Here is a 10,957-nt window from a genome sequence, read left to right on the forward strand (position 1 = left end):
ATAAGATGATGGATATGCAGTGTGGCACTTTACAAGGTGTGATGGTGCATTTTTAGAGGAACAAACGAAAAAAAACTTGTTTTTAATCACACAGACACTAAGAATACATTAGGAGAACTAAAATCCTCATATCATTAATACAGAGCTGTGCATTAGCCATTTCAACACAATAAAATTACAGATTTATAAAAAAGCAGAGAAAGTTTGGACACAAATTGAAACATAGGCAAAGCAATACCACAGCTGCACAGGTGGCAGCATAAATGTAAGCCATGTAATTTGTCCTGCGACAGTAATAAATGTACTGGTCTATGAAATTAATCTATTTAAATGCTCTCTTAAAATATCTAAAATACCTTATAATTTTCCATTGCTTTACCAAACATCTGACAGAGTTTGAAGTTAAGTCAGTGGATTTATCAGGCCCCTCCACTGTCAATCACTCGACTACTTTCCCAGCCAATTATCTGCGGAGCCCCAGCTGCTTTGGACTTTATCTGTGAACTGTTTACGAATGTCCTATCACACACATTCTGTGGTGCCTGTGGGGGAACATGAAATGTCTCTGTAGGACCACCACCGTTCAAAGCTCCTACAAGTCTTTGCAAGCTGGCAATACATTTCCCCCGTGTGGAAAGTTTCTCTACAGGTAGGCCATCCATATTCTGAAATTCAGTTTACTATTTTGTCCTTTCTAGGTACGTAGGGAGTTATTGACATTGCCAAGATTATCACAGTGAGGCTGAATATGTATTTGGTCAGGGCAAATATAACCCTGGATGTGACTTCCATGTCTTTTGTGAACAGCTATTTGTATCAAGCATTATTTAATGTAGTAGATAAATACAAATTAGTTTAAAATCATGTCTTTTTCCTTATTAATACAATAACGTCAAATGTGTGGTGGAAGTTATGTTATGCTAATATATTATGGGATTAATTTGCATTACTGCTCTGCTACTGAAACAAGTGTTTAATCCTGATCACACTATTTCGGTTCTGTAATACTATTTCCTCTGTGAAATCTATCATCAAACTTGGGTTACTTTTTGAATAATTTTCTCAATTTCTCATGATTCTCCAGTGTAGCCTCCTAACAGCCCATGTGGAAGAATGAAAGGAGAGAAGCTGTTAATACCAATGGTACTAATGTCTGTGATGATGAGTTTTGTACCAATACAGACATCTTATGGACAGCACTTGGCAGAGGAGACCTGCACTGTCCAGATCCTTGTCCCTGGACTTAAAGGCATGCAGCTAACACACACACACACACATACACAATACAAAGTGAACAAAAACAGAATCAGCCTTTCTATTTTCTGATTATTTTTCTCTGCCCTTCCCAGGAGAACCAGGAGAGAAAGGACAAAAGGGAGCACCGGGGAGACCGGGAAGAGTCGGCCCTCCTGGAGAGATTGGTATAGTGTATACACCTGCAACAAGTGAAAATGACTGCAAGATATTTTTCTTCTCATAAATGCAAGCTTATGCATCTCTTCATTTTTTTCACCAAGCTGAAACAAAAATGAACCAGGGTAAAGATCACATTGCTTGGGCTGATAATGCGCTGTTACATCACTAACAGGCCATCCAGAGATGGCCAAGTGTTTACATTTGGGTGAGAGGTTGGAGGAGAAACAACTTGCAGAATCCACTGCTGCGGACAAGTGTTTACTGAAGACCTTAATGAGGAGTGGAGAGTGTTCTCATACTTTTAAAGCAGATTACACAGACTCATCGTTTTAATTAACGTACCTTAGCGGAAAGTAAAGGGTGGCTGGAGAATTTTTTCATTAACTTTAATTTGTGGTCTTTTCAGATGTATGGCTTTTCATTTAAAATATTCCTATCACATGCACTTTTTTCAGGCCAAGCTGGGCTTAAAGGAGAGAAAGGAATTATGGGTCGCTATGGAAAAGTGGGCCCAAGTGGAATGAAAGGTCATTATAAAATGTACAAATATACTTTAAATGTAGTTGTTTGGGAATTAGTTAAGTATACCATATTACATTCTTTATGAATAATTATATTTCATATCTCAGGGGTAAAAGGAGACACCGGGGATCCAGGTCCAAGGGGCCCTAATGGAGAGCCAGGTGAGATAATTATTCAGTTTGTCAAACAGACTGTCGCAGGATTAAATGCACACATTTGGTGAAATTTGAGAATGAATTATGGCAATGATGTAGTGATCCTCCACATTTTTGTCTTCAGGAGTTCCGTGTGAGTGCACACCAATGAGGAAGATGATCGGAGAAATGGACATTCTCGTGGCCCAGCTATCCTCTGAACTGAAATTCATTAAAAATGGTAAGATCTCAGCATTCTTTTAAAAAAGTACTTGTGTGTTTTGACAACATTCTGACGCCTCTTGTCTGACTTCTTGTATCCTTGCTGTTGTATCCTCAAAGAACTGCAAATGCTGGGCATGTCAATGTGAAATTTATAGAAATACAAGTGCTCATTTTTCAGCACTGCCCTCCCCTGCAGCTGTTGCTGGCATAAAAGAGACAGACAGTAAAGTCTATCTGTTGGTGAAGGAGGAGAAACGCTACTCCGACGCCGAGCTCTACTGCCAGACGAGGGGAGGGCACCTGGTCATGCCCAAGGATGAGGGAGCCAATGCAGCCATCGCGGGCTACATCACTGAGGCGGGCCTGAGCAGAGTCTACATTGGCATTCACGACCTGGACCGAGAGGGCGTTTTCACCTATGTGGATCGCTCTCCCATGACTACGTTCAGCAAATGGAGGAAAGGAGAGCCCAACAACGCCTATGATGACGAGGACTGTGCTGAGATGGTGGCCTCTGGAGAGTGGACTGATGTGGCGTGCCACCCAACCATGTACTTTATCTGTGAATTTGACAAAGACAGTGTCTGAGTGCAGTCCTTACTGAAGAGCTGTGACAAAAAAAACTGATAAATATAAATGAGCTACACATTAGTTGTATTCACAGTGTTTGTGCTTTACCTTCTATCTGTAAATATGATGACAAAATGACATGTAAGTTGTGCAAACTCATATATTTCCTTTCTTTTTTCCCTTATAGCCTGATATTTATTTTCTTATCTCACAAACAACCTGATTTTTTGTTCTTTTTGTAAAATTTTTAGTTATTGTACGTACACCTTTAACCTCATACTCTGTGATTCACTAGAGCTCCCAACAGCCTGCCTGGTAACACACTGACTTTTTATGTTATGCAAAGTATCCACTGAGCAATATTTGCTCCAGTGCCGTCAACAAACAAGGCAAATAAGCAAGTGCAGAGGGCTGCAGATTTTGTAGAAAAAATGAAATTAAAAGAAAGATTTTGTAGTTCCAGTTGGGTGCTTTTAATCAAAGAAACTGAACACACTGTGCATTCTATATTCATATTCACATAATAGGTTATGTGGCGGTTGTTGCACAATAAACATTCACTAATAATTTTTAAAAAAGAGAGATGGTGTCTGTACATTATTTTCTGCCCCTGAGCTGACTGGACTTATTTAGTGGAACCAAACCTTTGAACCAAATCCTGAGCCAGAGTGAGACAGTCTCCACCCAGTGCTTGAAAACTGTGCTGCACTGGAATAGTTTCTTACAGTGGGATGTGTGTTCTGTGGCTTTGGATCAGTGGGCTGCTCAATGGGCCTTTTTACATCAGACATTTTGACTCATGGAAGAAAATGCACAGGTGTTACTGATAACACTAAAGATTGCTGAATGAAATTGTGCCATCATTATTTTATTTATTTTTTATTTTTTGGACTGTGACATGTCAAAATGTCCTACAATGATTTTTAAAAGGGTATCTACACATACTAAGATAGTTTTTAAAACCTTTATATGGCACTGAATAAATGCCTTGTATGTTATACCCACTATAAACAGATAAGGCCTCCCTCTGTAGCATACCAAGTCCTTTGGGTGCCGTAATTCACACAAAATATCTTATGGGTGAACAAAGTCTGTGTCTCATTTATTATCTAGGGAGCAGAGCAATTACATCTCAGTGACCTCACATCTTAAAACATCCACGTTCTGTGTTTCTAGCTTTAAACAGTCACAGGTACTGACTTAACTACTGGGGGAAACGGTGATTACAGACTGTTCAAAATGTGATTTTTAAAAATGGGTGACACTGACCTTTAAGAGTGTCAAAGGAAACTCTCCCACCGTTACTTCCTGGTCCGCCACTTGAGAAGAAACAGGAGTCAGCTCTTTAGGTAACCACACATTTTATTTCAGTTGCACTTGAGGAACATCACTAGGAAAAATAAAACATAACCATTCGAGCAAAACACCATGTCGATTTTAATCTATATAGCTGATTTAACTGTGATGTTTTAAAAGGGATATTTACTTGTACTTAACTGTTGGAATTTTTAAATATATTAATATTGCTTTGGAGAAAATGTTGAAATCTATCTTTGGCAGTGAATTAAATCTAATGGACTGGAAGAAACACACTGGCAAGTAGTGTTGATTGGTTAGATTAACACAGATGTTTTTTCTGTGACATGACTATTATTAAAAAATAATGTATCATCTAAACACAAGAGGGTTTACAATAATAATAAATTGATTACACTTGGTAATTGTTTGACACTGTAATGTTTGCTGAATGACAAAAACAAGACATTACACACCGTAGGTTAGTATGACATTTTCTTCTTTGAAAATCCTCTATGGTTTAGTTGTGTGATTAATAGAAGTTGTCTTACAGCCCTGGCTGCTATTGTTTTTTGGGATGGGCATCCCAGCTGAGATAATATTGCATGCCTCTAAGAAGAGGAATTTGAATATGCATGATGCAGTTCTCCTAATAAAGCACAGCACCGGTCCCTTAAGAAATGAATAATTAATGCTGAGATGAATTATGCATTTAATTGACCAGGAGTTGTCTGGCCTGAACCAATTAGGTGCCATTGTTGGTGCAATCTCTGGTTACATTTGTGGTAAACAATTTGGACAGCTCTGACTAACAGTGGACTAGCAGATAATCTGTAGTGAAAAAAAAAAGCCTGTGAATAAGAGATATGGCGACAGTGCATGAAAATAAAATAAAAAAAAACACACACCATGCATTTGCAATATTTTAGCTTGTGCTCATAATAAATGACTAAAATTCAACTTGCCTCTGCAGAAAAGCAAGGATTAGAAAGTGTACTTTGAATATATACAACGAATAAAAACAAAAATTAAACACACATCTGTAAAAATAAGCAGCTAAATGGATACACTTCTTTGTCTCTCTCCACAGTATTTCATATACTTAATAAAGTAAATCAACATATCTTGGTAGATGTGCTAAGCTCTAGAGGAGGTTGGGGAAACATGCATATGGGTATGTATCAATAGCATCAGCATCTGCTTATCAGTTGACAGCCTCCAGCACATACTGGAAGATATACTGAGGAAAATTCATTAAAACACATTTCTAAGCAGTTGTTGGACTTCACTCTGCAATTGCCAGATGTAGAAGGTAGTTTAATGAAACTGCCTATTACATCTGGCCAATGTGGGATGTCTGTCTTCTTCTTCTTCTTTTTTTTTAATATGCCTGATGTAGCAGTTTAGTGTATATAGCATATCAAGGTTTGTGGCTGCAAATACATATTGGAGTCTTTCTGTTGCAGTCAGACTTAACAATTGTAACTTTAATACAATAAGGTTATTTTGCAATGCAAAACGTAACTCATGTTGCAGCATATGATATAAAAGTCTTCAAAATGCTGATCTTCTATGACTGCTGAATCTGGTTCATTTAATATAAGTCCTGTACTCCAGAAGTTGCTGAGATACTATGAATCGTGGCCCCCTGCAAAGTACCCCAAAATCCTGTTTGAGGAAAGAAAGCAGACAAAAACCTCATACAGCCTTTACCAAAGAAAGCAAGGAAAGGGGAAGCTTTAACATGGGTAAGTAAGTCACTGTACAGTGATATTTGAAGCAGTATAACTCAAATTACTATAGGCTCGATCTAATGTGGGCATACATCTTTAAACTGCTGCTGTTTGCGTTACTACTACTACTGATTAAATAATGTATTATTTTCTGGTGGCTGGTTGCCTCGGAGACAACTACGTTTTGGAATCAAACACTAAATTAACGTTAGCTGCACACAAAAGAAACAGGCCAACAAACAACACAGACGGTGGATTGGTTTCTTGATGCTGCTCCTCTCATGTGGAGGAATTGGTTTCCATATCAGATGCTATCTCCAGTTTCGTCTCCGGAGACTCATCACCCACCTACCAGTGACACATTTACTTTTGACACCAAGCGCTATTATTGTTTGTTGGTTTAAACTGCTACTGTTTGCTAGCTTAAAGATGCCGGGCACAGCGGGGACAAGTGATTTGCCACCAACAAAAACAATAACTGTTTACAGGAACGGAGACGCTTTCTATCCCGGAAGGAAAATAGTTGTGAATCCGCGGCAGGTGTCAACCTTAGACAGTTTTTTGACCACTTTGACCAGGGCCGTTGAGGCTCCGTTTGGCGCCGTGAGGAGGCTGCATACTCCCGTACGAGGCCACAAAGTTCAGCATTTGGACGACTTGAAGCACGGGAGTGTGTACGTTGCAGCCGGAAATGAACAGTTCAAAAAACTGGAGTAGGTAGCATGCTGTAAGGTGTGTGTGTGTGTGTGTGCGGTTTTAGGAGGGAGGTCAGTTCACCGAGGACAGGCTTCACTCTGGGGCCTGTAAAAATACATGTGTTCCGGACAGTGAGCTATCTTAGCACAGAAAGTTTCTGAAGTGTTTGCTGCTTTTGTCCTGTGAATATTCGACGGTTTTAGAACTATATAGTCCACAAAATGCGTCGCTATCTCAACGTAAGTACCTACGGTTGTAAATATCCTAAACTTACACTTAAATATCTTTAAGTAAAGTCTATAGTGGGGTATACTGTGCTGTTTTGCGTATCAATATTCTCATAGTGTAATTGGCTTAATCTAACACTTTTTAGTTTATATTTAGCTGTGAATGCAGTTTCTCACTGGCAGCCTGTATATGTTAGCAGCTTAAGCTCGGGTTTAATCCACTTAAATGATTTTTTTTTTTAACTGTCTTCCAGCTATTGTGAAATAACAACCAAGAGGCCCCAGAAGAAGAAAAATCACCAGGTAATGTTGGAGCAGGTGCACCTGCTCTAACCTTTGTTTTCAGGTGCTGTCTTGTTAAGTATGACTATGTGATAGAGTGTTTTTAGTGAGACTTTAAAAAATCTAAATCCCTATTTATATGATTTTCAGATCCAACCTGTTGTTCACAGCAGAATAGTAGTTTCTGCTCGCTGGAGTAGAACTACTGATGAGTCTTGCACAATAAAGTGAGTATTGAATGGATATAAACTTAAATCAAACGCCAAAAGAACAGTGTCCTCTGTCGTGTTATGCAATGATAGAAATATATTTTTCTTTTTGCGGTATTGTGTTTCGCAGTGTCTTTACCAACGGAGATGTTTTAGAGCCTCCAGCTCGAATACGGATTCCAAAGTACACGCTCAGAAGTTGGGAAAATGTTTTAGCCTTGGTGACAGAGAAAGTGCATCTTCGAACTGGTGCTGTGTACAGGTAATGTCTGACATCAGTACATTGTATTAAGTTAGTCATGTATCAGTGAGTGGCAAGCAAAGACATAACCTGTACTTCCTCTGCATTAGAAAGATTGATCCTCCTTTTAGTCTCCTACTATACTATGAATCATGACACAAATAATGTCCTTCAAATTAAAGTAGTTTATCAAAAATGGTGCACATGACTCTAAAGAGTCAGCTACTCTAATATAGATGAAGGAAACATGATTAGTGGAGGCATTCCAGTCAGTTTAAATGCATTTAGCAGAGTGGAAGGATTTTTTTGAATTAATTAGTGGTTGGGACTATGTTGGGCTATGATGTGCTGTGCTTACTGGAATTCATCCAAAACTGATTAGGCAAACACTGCTTTGATGGATATTTGAAAACAGGCTAACATTAAATTCAACCACAGTATCTGATACATCTAACTATGTCATACTCATAACCAAAACACTTATATTTATAAGCATAGTTGAATATGTGTTGTGTTTATATATTTATATTTTTGCTTCTTTATTTGTTCATAGGCTTTGCACATTAGATGGACATCCTATCTGCGGTTCCACTGAACTGGAGAACAACCAGCACTACGTCGCAGTTGGGGCAGAAAAGTTTAAAGCTTTGCCATATGACCAGTGCGTCCCTGGGGTTTTAATCAGGGAAAACAATGTAGTCGAAGGGTATGAGAATTATGCTTTTTAGTCAGCGAAATACATTTTGATTTACGCAAATCAAATAAACACTGGATTCCTGTATTGATGTAAAAAGGAAAGAGAAAATATGTTTGTCAGTATTGGTTTCCATTTTTCTTCCCTGCAGCCAACACATCCTGCCTCCTATTAGGAAGACAAGACATGCAAAGGATGTGGTGAGTACAGAGTTGGGTGCAATTTTCCATCTGGTTCACTTTCTTGCGACATGCTGAATTGTTGATTTTTAAAAATATTTTCTAGTTTATTGCTATAACACCTTGATAGCATTACAGTTGAAAAACATATCTTTGCACACACAGCATTTCAATTAACATTTCCCACGTGCGAGACTTGTTGTGGGGGTGTAATTCGTTATGAAACAGCACCATCATCAATCACTGTCTGCAGGAGGCATTGAGTTACCGTTGCTTTCCACTTTGATGGGTAATCCCCACAGAGACAGACTGGCCCACTTGATCAAGTGCAGTGAGCCTCACAGACAGATCATATGCACCAGGGGGACTTCACTGACTGAAAACAAAAAAAAAATCTCTTATTCAAACCAGAACCGGGACAATTTGTATTGTGATTAAGTAGACAGTGAAATGCTTTGAATCCATGTGAGGATTGCGCTGCTGTGGGCCTCGAGATGAACACCAAATCACACAGTGAAGATGAGAACATGCCCACTCAGCAGGTTGAGGCAGAGACAGGGGCCCCTTGTGAGAGATGTGTCTGACATCTGATTTTTCTAACCATGAAAGATGACAATGCTGTGGCAGATGCCAATTTTTTCAGATGGAGAAAAATACCCCCACCTCACCTCTAGCTGTATCTGTGGTAGACTTCCATTATATTTAGAAATCAGATGAATATTTATTAGTAATATATCAGAATCTGTTTAAATGCTGTGACTTATTTGTAAGATTTCTTGAGCTCATTAAAATGTATCCCGAGATGAAACAATAGATGAAAACCACAACCAAACTTTGCTTAGTTGAGGTTCGCTCCTAACACAGGTAGAAAATCTGAATCAACACTGCTGAGACCACAGACTTTGCCATTTCACACAGTACCATGAGGTGGAGACAGAGACAGAGCTATGCCTCTGTTTTGCATCCACCAGCTCATTGTAGTATTAGTCATTCACTAGACATGATGCTGCCGCATTTCACTCCCCTCTCCCCTTCGCCTGATCCCTCATGAATTTGTAAACATGATTTGACCAGTTAATAAGGGCCTTTCAGAGGGGAAAGATACATGTGACAAATATTGCCCACTCTGTCTTGATCTGTCAGTTGTTTAGCTTACTGATTATACATACATTTATAGGGTCATGTCTGTCATTAATTTCAGTTTTGACCTCACAAAACAACAGCAGTCTGGTTTGAAATGCCTGTAAAAAGATCCTTTAAACATGCCCAGTGAGGCTGTGTAAAATGTAACCTTGCTCTGTCAACCTCGCTGTATGGGAATGATGTCTGTCCTGTCCCATCTGCACCGGCGGCAGAGAGTTTCTGTGCCGCTGAATGGGACATCTGGTCTGGAGCAACCACTGAAGTCTAAACTGACGGCTCTGCAGAGTGTAATATTGAAACTCTCTCCAACATACCATGTTCCCATCGGTAGCAAGCATATATGCTGAGTTAGGTGTTCACAGACATGATGAGGTAGAGAGATTTTGAGGTAGACATAGCATGAAGAGAAGATTAATAGGGAGAGAGGAATGCAAAGAGAAGAAGATAAAAAAATGAATAATGGTGTACATCCAAAGCAAAGTATTACAGTAATGATAATGAGCAGTGCAATTGTGCTTCAAATGTATAGTAGCTCACATGAGGCATCCTGTGAAAACTGCCAGAAAGTCTGACTAAACCTTTAATGGCTGCGCTCTCTGACATCAGCAATGACTTGCTGCTGCTGCTCCCCGTTTCTCCACTTTTCTCAGATGATCTCATTGGTTAGGGGAAGTAGCAGTGCCCTGTGGAAAACTATACCCCCTCACTGCTGCCAGCATGTCTGCTCGCTGAAGGACCTGGCCCTAGGAATGGCTCCTGCTGATACCACATCCAGTATGACTGGGGGCCGGTCGGTCCAATTGGTTGGGACCCCTGGTTTTCCCCTGGCTATCATATCACAGTGTCCTCTTGTTGACTCCTGTTCTCCGCCACTTGAGAGGGCTACAGATTACTTGCTGTTTGGTCCCCCTGAGCCCCTTCACACTAACTCTAGCACTCTCTTTCTCTCTCTGTCTCTCTCTCTCTGGGGCCTCCTGATACACACAGTTGTCTGCTCCCACAGGACACGGTACTGTAGATATGTAATGCAGAATGAGAGGGGAGATGACCTCAGCTTTTCCACTGCCGTGTTTCCAGTTGTGCTGCTACTTGTACTGTACTCTCCGGTACTGCAGCACCCTCGTCCTCTGCTTTCCCCTCCCAAGTGAGACAGTCTTGATTTAACTTTGTTGATTTAAATAAGATCTATTTACATCTCACCACCAGGCGGTAAACATGGAACACAAGTTGTTCATTTTTTGGCTGCCCTGATATATTTTGATATTGAACTTTTAGTAAGAAGTTGTTTCACATCACTCACAGATGAATTGAGGTTATGAAACTGAATTAACAGCTTACCACTGCGACAGTGCCACTGCTTCTGTCTGATCTTGTGTGGTTGTGGACACTA

At 39.8% G+C, this 10,957-nt stretch overlaps 2 protein-coding genes across 3 annotated transcripts; both read left to right on the plus strand.

Moving 5' to 3' along the window:
• The first annotated feature begins 526 nt into the window (after window positions 1-526).
• LOC108889727 (collectin-11) lies at window positions 527-3,449 on the plus strand. 2 transcript variants are annotated; one of them, XM_018686353.2, is made up of 7 exons: window positions 527-649; window positions 1,085-1,249; window positions 1,350-1,421; window positions 1,872-1,943; window positions 2,046-2,099; window positions 2,218-2,313; window positions 2,476-3,449. In XM_018686353.2, exons 2-7 carry the CDS (start codon window positions 1,114-1,116, stop codon window positions 2,883-2,885), a joined length of 840 nt encoding a protein of 279 aa, XP_018541869.1. In that variant the 5' UTR covers window positions 527-649; window positions 1,085-1,113; the 3' UTR covers window positions 2,886-3,449. The 2 variants fall into 2 exon arrangements, with proteins under 2 accessions (XP_018541869.1, XP_018541870.1); XM_018686354.2 differs by having other exon boundaries at window positions 528-649; window positions 2,494-3,449.
• A 2,678-nt stretch (window positions 3,450-6,127) lies between these two features.
• On the plus strand, window positions 6,128-8,445 carry LOC108889726 (doublecortin domain-containing protein 2; the record flags this gene model as incomplete). Its single annotated transcript, XM_018686352.2, has 6 exons — window positions 6,128-6,609; window positions 7,074-7,122; window positions 7,252-7,328; window positions 7,441-7,572; window positions 8,105-8,257; window positions 8,397-8,445. Coding segments are annotated over exons 1-6 (906 nt in total), but the record flags the coding sequence as incomplete, so codon positions are not given.
• Window positions 8,446-10,957: the final 2,512 nt, after the last annotated feature.

Source organism: Lates calcarifer, unplaced genomic scaffold (genome assembly GCF_001640805.2).
Source record: "Lates calcarifer isolate ASB-BC8 unplaced genomic scaffold, TLL_Latcal_v3 _unitig_162_quiver_1072, whole genome shotgun sequence".
NCBI classification, from domain to species: domain Eukaryota; kingdom Metazoa; phylum Chordata; class Actinopteri; family Centropomidae; genus Lates; species Lates calcarifer.